An 18,813-nucleotide genomic window follows, 5' to 3' on the forward strand; every position below is an offset into this window, starting at 1 on the left:
CTGAAGTCCTGTCTTCACACTGAGGACACCCTCCAACACTACCATCACGCTAAATGGGATAGATTCAGACCAAATCTAGCAGCTCAAAACTGGCCATCCATGAGGTGCTGTGTATCATCATCAGAATTGTCTTCCACTACGATTTGTAACTTCTTTTGAACTGCCTCCAATGCCAGTATATCCTTGCTTAAATACGGGGACCAAAACTGTACAAAGTACTCCAGGTGTGGCCTCACCAACACCCTATACAGTTGTAACAAGACTTCCCTATTTTTAAACTCTAACCCCCTAGCAATAAAGGACAAAATTCCATTGCCTTAATTACTTGCTGCACCTGCTTGCTAACTTTTTGTATTCCATGCACAACATCCATATCCCTTTGTGCTGCACTTTTTGAGTCTCTCTCCATTTATATAAATAGTCTGCCTTTTGATTCTTCCTACCAGGGTGCATGACCTCACACGTTCCAACATTAAACTCCATCTGTCAGGTTTTTGCCCACTCACTCAACCGATCTATATCCCCTTGCAGATTGTCTACATCACAACATGCCATCCCACCTATTTTTGTATTGTCAGCAAATGTGGACATATATTACACTCTGCCCCATCCAAGTCATTAATATAGGTAGCAAATAATTGAGGCCCTAGGACTGATCCTTGTGGCACTCCACTAGTTACGTCTTTCTAACGTGAAAAAGACCCGTTAATCCCAACACTCTATCTTCTGTGAGTTAACCAATCCTCAATCCAGACTAATACATTACCCCCAATCCTATCCTGTGCAATAATCTTTTATGTGGCACCTTATCGAATGCCTTCTGGAAATCTCAATACACTACATCTAGCAGTTCCCCTTTATCAACTCGGCTTGTTATATCCTCAAAGAACTCTAGCCAATTTGTCAAACACGATTTCCCTTTCACAAAACCACGTTGACTCGGTTTGATTGCGTTAAGCTTTTCTACATGTCCAGCTATTTCTTCCTTAATAATGGACTCCAGCATTTCCCCAACGACCAACGTTAGGCTGACTGGCATATAGTTTGCTGCTTTTTGTCTCCCTCCCTTCTTGAACAGGGGCGTCACATTAGCTGTTTTCCAATCTGCTGGGACCCTCCCGGAATCCAGTGAGTTCTGGAAGATTTTGATCAATCCTCCACAATCTCTGTAGCCACTTCCTTGAAAACCCTTGTATGTAGGCAATCGGTTCCTGGCGACTTGTCTGCCTTTAGTCCCATCAGTTTGTCAAATACTTTGTCCCTCGTGATAGAGACTATTACAAGATCTTTCCTCCCATTAGCTCCTTGCTTATCTGATATCTGTGGGATGTTTTTAGTGTTCTCCACTGTGAAAACCGATGCAAAATATTGGTTTAAAGTATCTGCCATTTTCCTGTTCCCCGTTAACAATTCTCCGGTCGCACCCTCCAAGGGTCCCATGCTCACTTTTGCTACTTTTTCTTTTTATATACCCAGAGAAACTCTTGCTGTTTGTTTTGCTATTTCTTGCCAATTTACTTTCATAATCAATTTTCTCCCTCTATTAGCTTTTTAGTCATCCGCTGCTGGTTCCTAAAAAATTCCCAATCCTCTGGCCTACCACTAATTTTCGCCACTTTGTATGCCTTAGTTTTTGATTGGATACTCTCCCTGACCGTCTTTGTTAACCACGGGTGCTTCATCCTTCTCATCGAGTCCTTCTTTTTGACCGGGATAAATTTTTGCTGAGCGTTATGAAATATCTGCTTAAATGTCTGCCACTGCCCATGCACTGACCTTCCCCTTAGTCTATTTTCCCAGCCCGCTTTAGACAACTCTTTCTTCATACATCTGTAATTTCCCTTGTTTAAGTTGAGGACACTGATTTGAGACCCGAGTTGCTCGCCCTCAAACTGAATTTGAAATTCTACCATGTTGTGATCGCTACCCCCTAGAGGATCCTTAACTACATTATCTCTTATTAATCCTACCTCAGTACACATTACTAGATCTAAAATAGCCTGTTCCCAGGTAGGTTCTGCAACATATTGCTCGAAGTAACAATCCCTAATGTACTCTTGCAGGGATAGCAGGTACTATAAGCCAAATTTGCAGATGGCACTAAAATAGGTGGAATAGTAAGTTGCAATAACAAAATAAGAAATTTACAAATGGATATGGATATGTTAGGTGAATGGGCCAAGATTTGGCAGATGGAGTTTAACGGGGATAAGTGTGAAGTTATCCACTTTGGTCGGAACAATAGAAAGGCAATTTATCTAAATGGAGAGAAACTTCAGAATGCTTTGGTGCAGAGGGATCTGGGTGTCCTCGTGCATGAATTGCAGAAAGCTAGTATGCAGGTACAGCAGGTAATAAGGAAGGCAAATGGAATTTTGGCACTTATTGTTCAAGAAATAGAATATAAAAGTAGGGAAGTATTGCTACAACTGTACAAGGCATTAGTGAGACCGCACCTGGAGTATTGCGTACAGTTTTGGTCCCCATACTTGAGGAGGGATGTATTGGAGGCAATTCAGAGGAGCTTCACTAGATTGATTCCAGGGATGAGGGGTTTGTCTTATGAAGAGAGATTGAGCAGTTTAGGCCTTTACTCTCTGGAGTTTAGAAGAATGAGAGGAGATCTAATTGAGGTATACAAGATGATTAAGGGGATTGACAAAGTAGACGTAAAGAGGATGTTTCCTCTGGTGAGGTAATCTAGAACGAGAGGTCATAATTTTAGGATAAGGGGTAGCAGAATTAAAACAGAGATGAGGAGAAATTACTTCTCTCAAAGGGTCGTGAGTCTGTGAAATTCACTACCCCAGAGTGCAGCGGATGCTGGGACATTGAATAAATTTGAGGAGATAGACAGATTTTTAATTAGTAAAGGGTTGAAGGGTTATGGAGAACAGGCAAGAAAGTGGATTTGAGGCCGAGATGAGATCAGCCATGATCGTATTCAATGGCGGAGCAGGCTCGAGGGGCTGAATTGCCTACTCCTGCTCCTAGCTCTTATGACTTCATGACCTCCACAAATTTGTCTTCCATGTTACCTCTGCCAATATGCAGATTAAAATCACCCATGACAATTGTAATGCCCTTTTTACACGCCTCTGTTATTTCCCGATTTATACTTTGGCCTAGTGAGGCAACTCTTCGAGGGCCTATAGACGACTCCCACCCGTGATTTCTTCCCCTTGCTATTCCTTATTTCCACCCAAACTGATTCCACATCACGATCTCTTGCATCTATATCACTACTTATCACCGCACTGATCCTTCCTTTATTAACAAAGCTACCCCACCTCCTTTTCCTTTTTGCCTATTTTTCCAGAACGTCGAATACCCTTGAACATTGAGTTCCCAGCCTTGGTCACCCTGCAACCACGTTTCTGTAATAACTATCAAATCATACTCATTCATTTCTATTTGTGCCGTCAACTCATCTATCTTGTTGAGCTCTTTAGCCTTTGTTGCAGTCCACACAGGAGAACATACAAAATGGAACATGAATAAATCTAACCTAGTGAAAATATAATTTAAGAACTAAAAATATTACCACGAAATAAACATTTCACCATAAAAAACACAATCACGTTGCTTTCTTTACATTCCTAAAATTGACAATGTAACTTTGTTGAAGTCAAAACCAGAAACCAGCTCTATTAGCAGAAAATACCATAAGAGTTTTGCTTCCCCAAAGTAATTTTGCATGCTATTTCTTATATTATTAGCTTTTTGTCTGAAGTACATTAACAACTGTAATTATATAGCGCCTTCAACTTAATTTAATGCCCAATGCGCTTCACCACACCACTTAAGGAGATATTGCACAGATGACCAAAAGTTTAGTCAAAGAGGTAGGTTTTAAGCAGTATCTTAAAGGAAGAAAGCAAGATAGAGAGGCGGAGAAGTATAGGTACAGAATTCCAGAGCTTAGGGCCTGGGCAGCTGAAGGTACGGCCACCAATGGTGGGGGGATGCTGAAGATACCGAAATTAGAGGAGCACAGATATCTCGGAGGATTGTGGGGCTGGAGGAGGTTACAGAGATAGGGAGGGACGATGACATGGAGGGGTTTGAAAACAAGGGTAAGAATTTAAAAACTGAGGCGTTGCTTAACTGGGAGCCAGGGCAAGTCAGTAAGGTTAATAGGTGAATAAGATTTGGTGCGAGATAGGACATGGGCAGCAGAGTTTTGATGACCTCAAGTTTACAGAGGATGGAATGTGGGAGGCTGGCCAGGAGTGCATTAGGTAACAAAAGATATCTTTCCAATGAACTACATTCCATGGAGAAATTGGCAGCAATGGAAATTCCAGTTTTGGTGATAGTTGCATGGTAGCTTAATTCATAAATACCAACACACACACACACCTAAACTTAAAACTCTTTCACATGTTAGCCAACCAAGAATGCAATGAAGAAATATTCCCAAACGCCTTCACAAAAAAAGACAATTATGACAACAACCAACTCTAAAGAATCCTGAGACTTTGATAACAACAGTGACTTGAGATTGACAGCATTCAGAAATTTGAGGAACCATTTAATAAATCTGAAATTTGCCGAGCAACATCCTGGGAACTGCTTTCAATATCAAAAGGGAGACTTCAGAAACCATCAAAAAGCAGAAGATTACAATTCTAGCAGGCCAGAAGCAGCAAGAATTTTAAGAGTGCTTTGCATTGTAACAAGCACAACATTAGTGTCTAGCCTAGAGGACAGGAAGTATGAATGCTAGCCACAGCTCACCTATTATCAATGTTTCTGTGTGAGGAACCCCACACTCACTGGGTGAGTTTTACCGGTTTTACTATACCTCAGCCAGGTTAGTACAGGACACCTGAAGAGGAGGAAAATTTGCCTTGTAAAAAAATAAAACTTGCATAAGAAAATTATTCATACTAATACTAGCTGTACAAAATTTTACTGCCCAATACAGTCTTTTTCACCTGGCCAGAAAAGGGAAACAGAAACTTTTTTTGGTTAATCTTTTAAATGAGAAGCATTATAAATAGTTTTAACCAAGAACCATTTCTTAAATTGCATCCAAAGACAGTGATGGTTTGAAATTAATTCAATTCATCCAAATTTTGGCTCACAAATGTCTATGTGCATAGCATCTAAAAACAAGATAACTTATGATGCATGGCAACTACAGTCAACTAAATTACTTAACTATTGAATAAACAGCAAGTGGTTTATACAAATAAATATGCCTGCAACTTCTACTTATGAAGTTTTGACATTACAGTACTGTTTTAGAATACATAAGCAGCAATGATTTAAAGCTGCATCAGCTCCCAATTTTATTAGAACTTAGCAATGTGAAACCTGAAGGTTATGCAGTTGCATGCTTTTCTTTTAAAAAAAAAGGGACAACCAAAAGTGCAATTTTAAAACTACAACTGTTCTCATGTTAAAGGTAAGGAAAGTCTACAAAAGTACTTCTGGCCCAAATTACTCTTTTTCACCAAATTTTCTGAATTCCTCTCTTGCATCTTAAATCTTTGCTGTGATGCAGCTTCAAGGACAACAGTTACCCTCTAATACCTCTCTCAAGTGTCTAGCATCGTACAACTGACACCAGGCTTTCTGGCTGGGTTCTTAGTTGGAACCACAGCTGAGCTTTCCTCACTTCGCGTCCATATAAAAGTACTTCCAGCAGGGTTCACTGGAGAAGGCACCCTGGCCAATTTTCCTCTCCTAAATTCATTGAGCCTAACCCAACTTCAATCCAAAGGGACTGAACAGATTAGAATCACAGAATGGTTACAGCACAGATGGAGGCCATTCAGCTCAACAAACCCACACCAGCTCTCTGCAAGAGCAATTTAGCTAGTCTCACTCCTCTACCCTTTCCCTGCAGCCCTGGAATTTTGTCCCGTCAGGTGCTTATCCAATTCCTTTTTGAAAGGCATGACTGAATCTGCCTCCACCACCTTTTCAGGCAGTGCATTCCAGATTGTAACCACTCACTGCGTAAAAAAAGGTTCTTCCTCATGTCACCTTTGATTCTTTTGCCAATCACTTTAAATCTTTAAACCTTTCTGGTCTGCGTGGCTCAGGCATTCGCTGCGTAAACTTGTTGAATCATCAAAGAACCTTTTACTTAAAATATGGAAATAACAGTCCTTTGACAGTTTAGTAAAAATATCCAATTTACTTGCTTCTTACTGAGCTTTAAGTAGGGTTTGCCACTTTGCTAAGCTGGTTCAGTGGCATTACTAACAGGGAGTGTCCACATTCATTCTTTTGTGATTCCATAACAAGCAGCAGCGACTATGACTTCAAATCAACTTAAGAGCTGCTGTGGAACTGCCAGCCTCCAGAAGACCATGTCACTTGCATTGTCGTGAACCTTTACAATAAATTTCCATAATGATGATAACGAGAAATAAAGAAACTGTACAGGGGAGGCGAAAAAGGAGATCAGAGTGGCTTAAAAGGACTATGAAAAGATCAGTAAATAATATAAAAGAAAAATGCAAGAATTTTATGATCTTACAACCGAGGCGGGAGGAGTGCACTGTTTATTTTCGTCCCACTTCTCCACAGGTCACAACATATATTTAAATTTTTTCCCCACTTACCAATACAGTCAATCGTACACTATTTTTATTCCAGAATAAAACACACCAACCAGGTTTCTTTAAATAAATAACAAAATTATCAGATTATAAAACAAGTCTTAACCAGTAACGAAGTAAAGCATAAACACACAGATTGAAATATTAAAGTTCCCTTTTTGCCTTAGCCACACACACACACCACACACACACACAACACACACACACACAACACACACACACACAACACACACACACACAACACACACACACACACACCACACACACCACACACACACACACCACACACACACACACCACACACAACACACACCACACACAACACACACACACACACCACACACACACACACCACACACACACACACACACACACCACACACACACACACCACACACACACCACACACACCACACACACACACACACCACACACACACACACCACACACACCACACACACCACACACACACCACACACACACACCACACACACAGGTTAACCAGAAAAATAAAGGGATAGAGCTCTATTACAAAAAGACAAAAAAAACATTTGGATTAAATACTTGTTAGTTCTTGAAGAAGAACGAGAAGATATCGAAAGATGTCCTTTGTTTTGGTTTGGCGCCCCAAATGAGTATAGATGGCTGACACTGGCATCTTCCTACCATAGGCAGCGTTGATAATCAGTAGACGTCCAGGAAATGCAGCAACAGAGGTTTCAGGCACAGGCTTTACAGGAGAAATGCAGCAACAGTTTAGTCTGCTTCTTACACTTGCCTCTTAGTTGCGAGAGATGGAAAACTGGCAGGCTTTTTCCAAACTGCTGGAAGACAGAGTTGGGGTGGTTTGTTCTTCTTGGCACGTTTTCTCCAACTCCTTGTCAAACCACTGTTCATCCCCAAGTGCCTTTTCTAACAATTCAAAAGGTGAAATCCAAAACATTCCAGAAATCAAACCTCCTGATCTCTATAAATCTTGACCTGTCACTTCTTCGTAAACACCTCCCAAGTCAAAAACAACCCCTGCTGGATAATTATCTGCAGACAGGTGCCTTCCAGTAATTGCTTGTTTTCAAGCTTAGTCCAAAAACCTTCGGGTGACCTCCCTTAAAATAAACACACACAAAGTTCCAGCATCTATGGAATCTTTTCAGTTTTGAAACACAAAACTTCAAAATTTACCCCGGAAATTGAAACACTTGTAACAATAAGCACATAAAAACAGGTGAGAGAGAGATTAGGACCATTCAAGGATGAAAGAGAGAGTCTAATTGTTGAGGATCAGGGTATAGCGGAGACATTACTTTGCATTTTTTTGATGGAAGTGAGATTTTAAGTGTACCAAAGCAGATGCAGTACAATTGTTAGTGTTAACAGCAGGAAAAAAAAATGATTGAGAGAAAAATTACCAGAACGCAGGTCCTGGTGGTGTACACATTAAGTTGTTGAAAGTCAACAGATAGCAGAGCTTTCAACCAAAACTTCATAATCTTCCTTAAAATCTTCAATTTGTACTATTAGATGACTGGAGAGTAAATTAATATAATACCTTTACTCAACAAGGGAGCAAAGGATGAAATGGACAATGATACACCATTTAGTACAGTATCAAACTCTGAGCATCCATAATGCGAGCGGAAATTAGTAAGCATTTAGAAATGCATGGGTTAATCAAGCCCAGACAACATAGATTTATTAAATGCAGGTTATGCTTAAAGAATGTGTTTTGAAGTGACCAACTGAAAAAAAGGAAATGCAGTTGTAGTGCACATCAATTTTCATAAGGCCTTCGATAAAGGCTTGTTTCAAAGATTCAGGCCTATGACATGAGAAAATGTAACAGCTGGATAGAAACTTAGTTGACATTCAGCAAGAGAAATAGCAAATGGATAATGCTGCCAGACCTGCTGAGTATTTCCAGCATTTTCTGTTTTTATTTTAGATTTCCAGCATCCACAGTAATTTGCATTTGTTTTTATATAAATGAGAGTATTGGATACATGAAGTAATAATATATTTGTACAAAAAAAAAGGGTTTCACCACCTTGAAAGCACACTGTGCAGTATGTGTGCTCCATTACAGAAAGGACATTACAGCAATTGAGAATGTACAAAACAGGTTGTTGCTAGGTATGGGAAGCTACAGTTTGAGAGACAGCAACTGCTGAACTCCACAGCACCAATTAGTGAAACCACTGTTGGTATAATGTTTGGTGGACATTTACTGTTAACAATGATACCAAAAAATTAGCAGTGATTGTGCAAGATAACCTACTGTGGAATACAATGTCAAAGTGTGACATGATTATAATTTACATAAAGGACCCTGATAAATTTTAAATTTGGAAATTCACTCACATGACAAGACACTGGTGAAAAATCATGGGGGAAAATCATGAATTTTAAGTTACATTTAATGGAAAACCTCCACCATCTTAAAATGCTAATTTTATCATATATTTTAGGTTAATGCATCCCACCCTTGTACCATATATTATCTAATAACTTTCACTTTGAGTTAGTCTAAATTAGCCCAGTGGCAACACACCAATCCACAGGACAAAAGTTGATTCTGCAATTCCCAAAATGACAAGTCACCAGTCACTTAAGGCAGGAAGAAATATTTTGGACTGACCATTACAAAGACCCACGCAGACACAGGGAGAACTTGCAAACTCCACACAGGCAGTACCCGGAATCGAACCCGGGTCCCTGGAGCTGTGAGGCTGCGGTGCTAACCACTGCGCCACTGTGCCGTCCTGAGTGGCAGTTTTGACCTAGTCCAAGGATAAAACCACAAGCAGGTCCTCCAGTCTGCTCACCAGCCCACTCTCCCCCACGTACAAGGTGGTCAATGATCACTGTGTGTGCCACACTAGCAATTAGTCAGAAGTTATGGGGCAGCCCCTTTAAATAGTAAAAAAGTGCTGTAACCTCCCTCTGGTGCTTCAAATAAAGATGGAAACTATTTTCCTCCAGACCTATCAATGGACAGACAGCCCAGTTGCCTCTAAAGTGGCTTAGGAGCCATTAATAGCTCTGTCCAATCTTCTCCATCCCAGGTCCTCAATGTCCCAGAGTAGGATCCCGAACGCAAGATTTCCATTAGGGACATCCGCCTCCAACAAATGGCAAGCTATTTCACCTTGGCCTGTCCAAAAACGAAGGAAGGAGAGAGAAAACACAGAAGGGACAAGGAAAACTAATTAAACTCAAGTCTCTTGTACACCTTTTAGCAGCCAGTTGTAATGCAAAAAGTGACAAAAGTATGGAGTTGGCCACCTTAAACATGACATTGAGAAAAGCTGGAATATTTAAGAAAATACACACATGCAACCTCCAGCCACCAACAATTAATTTCGCTTCAAAGTGCTCCCAAATATTAATTTACTTATAAAACTTGCTATCATTTAAAATACTTTGCATCTCTATCATCCTGAATATTTCTGAAAAATTAAAAGATTCTACTTTAAGTCAAGTACTTCGGCTCAGAACCTCGTTCCAAACTTAACAGTCCAGCCTTTCCAGACATGTCAATGTTTATAATACTCATAATAATCATTATTTTAGTGAAAAACCCAAAATCATAGCATAAGTAGGAGAATTTTTCCAGAGCAGGTGCTGCCATTTGGTCCATCTGGCATTTGCTAGCTCTTCGAAAGAGCTATCCACTTTCTCTAGCCTTTTCTCAAACCCTTTTAAAACTTGTCTTTTATTGATTCTGTCATCACCGTTTCTGATTAGGGTATTCCATACAACCCGCTGCATAAAAAAATTCTCCTTACCATCCCCTTTGTTCTTTTGATAATCTTGAATTAATGCCTCCACTACCAATACAAAGGGTGAGGATGGGGCAGTGGGATTCATTTTTGATTGCTCTAACCAACAGCTGGCAGACTACGAACTGAATGGCCTCTTTCCGTGCTATAAACTCCTATAGATCGAAGCTTCCACCAGTTTCTGTAACTGACCAAAAAGAGATACATGAAACCTGTGTGGGGCGACGCCAAATGAGTGTGTGGCTCCCCTCATCACCATAGAAACTGGCAACTCATTACATGGAAAATTGCTAGCAATTTCCAATATAATCACTTAATTTCTCTCTATGTTGAGCTAAACAACCATACTTAAATAGTTAACTGCCCAAATGGAAAACAGGAACAAACGTCCTTGAAACAGTGAAAATAATAAAGTTAAATTGCATTTATATAGTGCTCATCACATTCCCAGAATTTCCCAAAACATTTGACAACCAATTAACTTTGAAGTATAGTCACTCTTGTTGCATAGGCAAACACTTCAGCCAATTTGAACACAAAGAGCCATCAATAATAACTTGCATAAAAGGCCAATTAATTGATTTGTAATTTTGTGTGCGTGTTTGGTTTGTAAACTATGAAAAAACAAGATTTTCTTGCTGTGGAAAGTCATGAACTGTTGAATTGAAACATCCACACTGTAACTGAAAAGCAAAAACAATTTTTAATCATGCATTACTAGCATTAGAACCAAAATTTACAAAACTACACAACAATTTTCTTTTAAATGGAGTTTTGATCAATTATCCCATGAAAATTAGACTGATCAAACTAGTGTGCAAATTATATCTTGGCTTTACCAAATTCACCAAAATATCTCCATCATTTCATCAAACTACTGGCATCAACACATTTAACACTTCAATACACTTGTTAAACTTTCAAATGATGTATGACTTATTTTTAGTATCATAACTGATGGCAAAGAGTTATCCACATATTTAATGAAAATTGCACTCTAATGTACTATTGAAAGTACATGTATATTGCGTATAATTTATTGGACAATAAGGTTCCCAAATTAAGTATCAAATATCTTAATGGAAACAAAACTCTACAAATCTATTTTAAAATGTAAACTAACAGAAGTTCTGTTTTATCCTCTTCATAAATATCTATATCACGAGTATGAAAAAAAATTGTTTCCCTCAAAGAGTTACAAAATGACACTGGACAGTACCAATTGTTTACAAGTTTTTAAGATTACCAACTCCCAAGTATTAACCCATGACCTATACAATACTATTCGGTCAAGGGCCTACTACTACAATCATAAACAGAATATAAATTCCATTTTATTTCTATTGATTATTGAAGTTTTAACAAAATCATAAAATACATAGCGCAAGACAAAAATAATACTTTCAGCACTTGCAGGTTTAGTTGTTTTAGTCAGGGAACAAAGCCACGAGTGATCAACTAATAAGATAAAAATACCTTCCAAGACCAAAAGCATTATATTAACCAGCATAAAGCCACTGATCACAATCCAAAATGCATAGTTAAACCTCCTAATACCCGAGGTGCTGCCTAACAAGATCAGAGTGAAAAATCCCTTGAAAACCGGAAAAGTCAGCGAATATAACAAGGCCCTGGGCCGCAGGTAACTGAATCACTTGCTTCATGCCAACTACTACTCACCTATCAAGCGGTTGCACTGAAACAGCCGTGAGATCCGCACCGCCTGACATTTTCCAGGAATCCACCCCCTTTATTTGCGTCCACTCGTTTATTTAAGGAGGTTCATGTAAAGGGTTGAACTAGGCCTCGCTTGTGGCCTAAACCACACCGCGATCTACTGGGGATGTTTCAGCGAACAAAAAGAAACCCCCGGTGCAAACAAACCCCGAGGGCAGGCTGAGGAACCGCGTCAGGAAGAACGCTCTTAACCTACAGCACCAGGGGCGATCACCCATTAAACTTGTGGTTTTTCCTCCCTTGTGTAAAATGCGCCGATTTTTTAAAAACGTGTGTTTGCTTCAAAACACAATTTACCACTTTGGAGCTGCAGCCTCCATTGACCGACTGTGAGGTAATAATAGCGCTGAGCCAGCCGGAAGTGTGCGCTCCGCCGCACGCACTGCGGAGGAAACCGGCTCGCAGGGCATGCTGGGAGATGTAGTTCCGGTCCCCTCCTAACCCAGTCCGCGGTGGCACCAGTGGGGATCGGCGAGAACTGCAATTGCCGCCATGCACCGCTTTGTAGCATTCACCTGTGCACGCGCACGAGTGGGATCCTCCAGTCTGGTTTTGCTTGGTCTATGGCTTGTTGGATAAAGCGTTCCAGAACGGAATTGGCACATTTTTTTTTACAAACTATTTCTAAGGTTCACACTAAGGTAACGTTTTTGGGTTTCAAGCCAAGATTGGGAATCCATAAGAACACGACTGTTAAATCCAGAATTAATTTTAAAGGATGAAACATCATGAAATCTATGTAAATAGAAGGTTGTATGAACCAGATGTTAACTGTCGCGCGCAAGAAATTAAGAAATGTCGTACGTTTTAACTTTCCATTATTCTAACAGAACAAATCAATCATGTCATTAAGTGCATTATTGACAATAGATACGTTTCTTGTGACCTTGACCATTGCAAAGGCCCAAATTGACCTTTCCATTCTCAAACAATGCTGTAACAGCTTGACTAAAGGACAAATCAAGGCGGTTGTCATTGGTTAATACATTTAGTATTTTTCATATATAATTTGATTGTTTAGATTGGTTGATTAATTTAAATTGATATCTTAACTCATTTACTTATCAAAACGGGTCCGTTTTGCATTCCTTTATTACTAGAAAAGCAACCTTGTTTAACTATATGTTTAGATAATACATTCTTTTGAAAGAATATTTGGCATTTACGCGCGTTTCAGTTTGAGAGAACCCCATTATTTTTCCTATATTGTGTTTAAAATAAATATATACATACAATAATACTCCATTTTTTGGTGAACGCTCGCCATCTCTTCTACGTTTTGTTTTTAAATCCCAATGTTGCCATATAAAAATGAAACTTGCAGTACATGACATGAATGGATACGTGCTGACTATGACCTTGAGGGTCTGGATTTGGTGACAACCGAATTAATTGCTTTGTTAAAATGCACGTGCAAACTTAACATATGTTAACCTGGGTATATTTAAATTTTTTGGCTTGCATAACTCAGATTAAAGCCTTGAATCGAATTCGTTACATGTGGATCATAAAACGATTTATAGTATTGCAGATGTCACTTTTGTGTCAGTCTTTTTTCTCCCTTAATTTGTCTGTTAGAAAGTAGAATTATGAGTTGTCCAATCGTCGTTTGGCTTACAATAACAGGCAAGCCAAGAAGCCATTTTATGAAATAAAGCATTAGTTATTGTGGATAAATGGCATAAATGCATTTCACGAGAAAAGAGAAATCAACAAGAGCTTTCGGGATATTTTAAGATGTCATTGTGCTCGGTACTAGAAACATAATTGGTGTCAACAATATTGCAGACGCGAAAAAATGGACAAGGTCACAAGTTACGCGTCAAATGTGGTTTTTCTACTTTAAGGGTGGTTTAACCCGCCTTTTGTAATAAAATCGTGTTTTAAATGAATCATCGATTCATTTTTACGTTTGAAGATAATTTCATGACAAACAGGTTGATTACTTAAATTAGGCAGGATGCTGTTTGTTCATCTCGCCCTTCTAGTGAATTCTGGACTTTAAATAAAATGCAGTCTTGTGTACATAACTGGAGCACCAGATATTTGTTTTAGATTGACTATGCTTCAGTGGCAAAAATACATTGGTTGGACGCCGCTGGACAGTAAATTTAATATTAGGTCTTGTTAATTTTTTTTAAATTAAAATACATTTTAACCTTCTGAAGGACGCAGCACTATTTATTGACGTATGTAAATTAGCAAAGGCTTTGAAAGCTCTTGAACAGGAACAAGAATCAGTTTCACATTGCGGGTGAGAGCTGAAGTTCCGGTGTAAAGAAAGACGTGGCGAAATTGGTGAATATCTGTGCCCGCAACCCAAATCTCTCATTCTGAGGGGAAACCAGAACACGAAAGGGTGAAGCTGCTACTCATTCTTTAAAAAGAGAAGAACTTAATATTGCTTCCCCCTCCCCCTCACCTCACCACCCCTCTGCTAAATGGGGGATTACAGATTTGCTTTACAGTCACCTAGCAATAATACAGGATTTTCGCCAGCGGTGAAGTACCAGAACACAGCTAATAACGCGTCTTTGTTTTTTCCTGTTTCAGCTACGCAAACCATGCAGGATGATTTACTGATGGACAAAAGCAACCCCCAGCAGCTTTCACCAAGGTCAGAGCAAAGCACCGAAGCCGCAGAAACCCCCAAATCAGAAGAGATCTCCGTGAGTATAAACACCCCAGTTTCTGCCCAGAATAAAGAGAAATCGCAGATGGAATCGCCAATTTTGCCCGGCTTGAGCTTTCAACCCCAGGAGCCTGGTACCTCCTTGTCCCCTTCGTTCAGTACGTGGTCGACTGGCACCACCAACACCGCAGATGATAGCTTTTTCCAAGGGATCCCGCCCGTCAACGGGACGATGCTGTTCCAAAATTTCACTCACGTCAACCCGGTTTTCGGTGGCACTTACTCGCCCCAGATCGGTCTGGCTCAACAGACGCAGCACCATCAACAAGCCCAGCAGCAGCCGCAGAGGAGATCGCCCGTCAGCCCACAAGCTCCCTTCGCCCAGCGCAGCGCCTACAGCCACCAGCCCATCATGACAAGCAAGCCCTCCTCGGCTTGGAACAACCATCAGAATACGACCTGGAGCACTGCCCCCAACCCTTGGAGCGGGCTGCAAGCCAGGGATCCCCGGCGAGCCGTTGGGATGCCTTCCCCCCTCAACCCTATCTCTCCGCTAAAGAAACCCTTTTCCAGCAATGTGATCGCCCCTCCTAAATTCCCTCGAACTGCACCCACACTAACTCCCAAGTCTTGGATGGACGACAACGCCTTTCGGACGGACAACAGCAACGGCATGTTACAATTTCAGGTACAGCAATCCTCCTTCGAATATTTCATTCATACCGAATGTACAAAAGACGCAGTAGGACATGACCTTCACAGCCATGTTGTATGTACCATCTTTAATGGGACATGACATTGCAGTGAAAACATCACATCTGTTATTTTCGGCGAGCCATTTACACCGTTCAGCCTAAATACGTTTTCAGTAGATGAGAATAATAGATCATGTCCTTGTCACTCTTCACACCAAGAACTCGGTAGACCACCACCAACCCCCCCCCCCCCCCAAAAAAAAACAAAAGAAATTGGCTGAAAGCAGTGGGCCCAGCTGGCCTCATTACTAGTTTAATTTATACAACATTTTCATTGCGTTGCCGTATAATTTTTGCTTCAACGGTAAAATTGGGATTTTCCCTGCCGTTATGTATTGACCAGATAGAAATGTATTCAACTGGATATATAAATATACATTAAAAAGTATCATTGAAGATAGATAAAAACGTCATCCAGTGGGCCTCCCCAGTGGTGAGAAAACGTACAATTATTGAAGAATCTGAACAGCGGTTTTTATACCTAATTGTTAAATTTAGCATTATTGGGATAACTTGCCCTTCATCTTTTTGAGGCCGCTTTGTTTGGGCAACTGTTTTGACGTTAAACATTTTAGAGGTGGAGCAAAGTGTTGCCATATACTATGCCATTGCCAATTGCTTTAAAGCAGAAATGTACAGTCATTTCTATGGTACATATCTCGTATTTACTGTAAATATTTGCAGAGCAGAAGAGAACTACTCAGCATTAAACTGAGCTTTTAAAAATATGTAAGTGGTCCCTTTATTTATTTTCCCCCTTTGATTATTGGAGCTGTGTATCTTATAACTGTCCTTGTGTACATATTCCAATTTTCAGCTTTCTGCATTTTTTAAAGTGACACAACAGAAGTTAAATGGGACAAAATCTTTTAGTACAAATAAATGCTTTATAGACAATCCAAGTCTTGAAATTAATGGCAAATTGGCGATATATTGACAACCTGCACCATTGCGCAGAATCTGAACAAGAAAGTTAAATTCTGCTTTGCCTACCCTTGTTAATGGAGCATGCAGCAGGACAAGAACAATTTAAGTGGCTCCAGGGATGTGATGTTATATCACTATACCCAAACAATCATAATAAATAAAAATCAACTATTACTTAGGGACTTTTCTATTTGTGGTAAAATGTAATCTATTGACAAAGCACATTCTTAATTCCTATATAGAGATATGTTTCATGGCTTGCATATGATCTTTGTGATGTGGCAGAATGCTAGACATCTATTTTTATCATTAGATTTCATATATTCAGTTTTATTATAAAATCAGTCTGTGAACACTGGAAACGAGTGGTTCAGCAATGTTCAGTTTTGCAATAGCAAGCCTTGGAATAATACTGATACAGTTCATATGGTCTGTGGTGGTGGATTTTTGTTATGTATGTGACCTTAATAAATTCTCAATGTTATTGTAACCTTCACTATATTCTATCATGGACACCTGAAATGCAAGTCATGGTTACATTTTTCACTGAGAATTGCACATCAGTAAGTAGTGTTAAACCGTAAGTGTTGATGTACAAAGCCTGTTCTGCTCAGTGTTGTGAAATGGAGGATGAGGAAATGGAGACCATGTATCATTGTTACAGCTGTGTGGAAGTTTACCACACGCTGATTAATTTTTGTAATTAAGAAATGCAGTGCAAGGCCTAATTTGCTGTTTCGTATTCACTGTGGTAATCCATTCTGCAATTAAAAACCTATGTATTCTTATGTATATGTGTTGAAATACATCATAATATTGTGCAAAATTAAGATTTTTGTCAAGCACCCTATAGGTGAATGATCATTCAATTATTGATGTAATCAAATATTCATATTTATAAAAATGATACAACTTAATGTAGTAGATGTAGAATTAACCTAAGGGGTGCTAAAATTGTTTTAATCTGGTTCAGAGCATTGTCCTGATAAATGGGACTCTGTAATTCAGGGCATTTACTGCAAGAGTGTTCCTCTTAGAACTGGATCTGAATGACTGGATTAAATCAGGTATAGTTGCTATAGTGTGCTATGGAGAAGGTCCATTAGAGGTGACCAATCAGAAGAAGTACATGGATTCTTTGTAATGTGAAGTATGGTGTAGTGACGTATATGTGCCACCCAAAAAAAATCTGAGTAAGTTTAAAAACATTAAATGACATTCATTGAGTGGTTATGAATATTATTTGAGTGAAAGATTAGAATTGTAGGAATTTAATTTTTTTTATACCTGGGTGTGTATTATATATAGTCGCTCAATCAGTTGAATATAAAGGTTTTAATATACAAGGAGGTGATGGAGTTGGCCACCAGATTAGAAAACCTGCTCCGCAAAACCACCTAGTGACTACAGCCTGCAACAACACAGGGACAGGTGGCAGCAAAATTGAATGCGAAATGTTGACATAGCAATTTACAATGTAAAAGGGTTGACAACAAAATCATGATTTAAAATGGTGACTACAGGAAGTAAACTTTTGTAGGTGGGAAATGCATGCCCCGCACATCTGATCGCAAACTTAACTTTGTCACCTCATCCATGCATATATACATGAATGCATCTTTCTCTCTGTTACTCAGTGACTCAAGTTTTGTGTAACTAGGGATGTTACCCTAAGTAGTACTAATAGCTGAATTAATTGGGCATGACTCTGCCGAAAAGCAATGGCCAAGTGGGCCAAGGGTCTAGAATACTGAGTTGGGGTCTTGGGAACTTCTGTATTTTGATGTAGGTTCCAGTAATACTGAAAAAGGAGGCTCTAGGAACATTTGGGAGGTCTTACAATTTGGGATAACTGGCAAAACGATCCAAGGGGATCTTGGATTGAGAGATGATCTGGGAAGGGAGGATCCTGGGGCCTAGCCGAACTGAGGGAACTATGGAGCATAGTGGAGGAGGGAAGAGTCTGGCTGAATTAAGGGGGTTTTAAGATCTGGTAGTTACAGGGATGCAGAGTAGAACAACTTTATGGGGGAGGGGGCTGGAGAAAAAGAGCAAACTGACAAACTTTTGCTTATCAGGCCCCAACGCCAAAGTTTTTCTGCACATCCACCTCCTGCGCCTATTCCCTTGCCGCAACTTCCACATATTCAATTGATTCACTTTAAAATCAGTTGTGCTGCTTTTTCTTGTACCCTTTCTAATGAAACTTTATCTTCCCATAGGGTGTCAGTAAAACACAGTAGTAACTGTTATCTGACTGCATTGTAAATCTTTAAGACAGGACTGCTTAAGAATTTAAAACGGAAGAGTCAAAACAAATTAGTATATTGTGGGGGAAAAAACCATGAGCATTTCTTGTAAAAAAAAAAGATAATTTATTCAGATATTCACACTGTAATTATAGGA

General features: G+C 39.6%; 2 protein-coding genes across 10 annotated transcripts in view; one reads left to right on the forward strand and one right to left on the reverse strand.

Moving 5' to 3' along the window:
- The window catches only part of marchf5 (membrane-associated ring finger (C3HC4) 5), a 119,049-nt gene extending 106,592 nt beyond the window's left edge, over positions 1-12,457 (reverse strand). For 2 of the 3 annotated variants that reach the window (XM_068052636.1, XM_068052633.1), the window contains exon 1: positions 12,037-12,449. In XM_068052636.1, the coding sequence (XP_067908737.1) occupies positions 12,037-12,086 (50 nt within the window). In that variant the 5' untranslated portion in view covers positions 12,087-12,449. Of the gene's footprint in view, positions 1-12,036 lie in introns of all 3 variants that reach the window. The other variant, XM_068052635.1, reaches the window with a different exon arrangement.
- A 195-nt stretch (positions 12,458-12,652) lies between these two features.
- The window catches only part of cpeb3 (cytoplasmic polyadenylation element binding protein 3), a 190,016-nt gene continuing 183,855 nt past the window's right edge, over positions 12,653-18,813 (forward strand). For 4 of the 7 annotated variants that reach the window (XM_068052637.1, XM_068052640.1, XM_068052641.1 and 1 more), the window contains exons 1-2: positions 14,355-14,452; positions 14,647-15,413. In XM_068052637.1, coding sequence (XP_067908738.1) covers positions 14,658-15,413 — 756 coding nt within the window. In that variant the 5' untranslated portion in view covers positions 14,355-14,452; positions 14,647-14,657. Of the gene's footprint in view, positions 12,735-14,354; positions 14,453-14,646; positions 15,414-18,813 lie in introns of those variants that run through there. The other 3 variants (XM_068052638.1, XM_068052639.1, XM_068052643.1) reach the window with 3 other exon arrangements.

Source organism: Heterodontus francisci, chromosome 20 (assembly GCF_036365525.1).
Source record: "Heterodontus francisci isolate sHetFra1 chromosome 20, sHetFra1.hap1, whole genome shotgun sequence".
In the NCBI taxonomy this organism is placed as follows: domain Eukaryota; kingdom Metazoa; phylum Chordata; class Chondrichthyes; order Heterodontiformes; family Heterodontidae; genus Heterodontus; species Heterodontus francisci.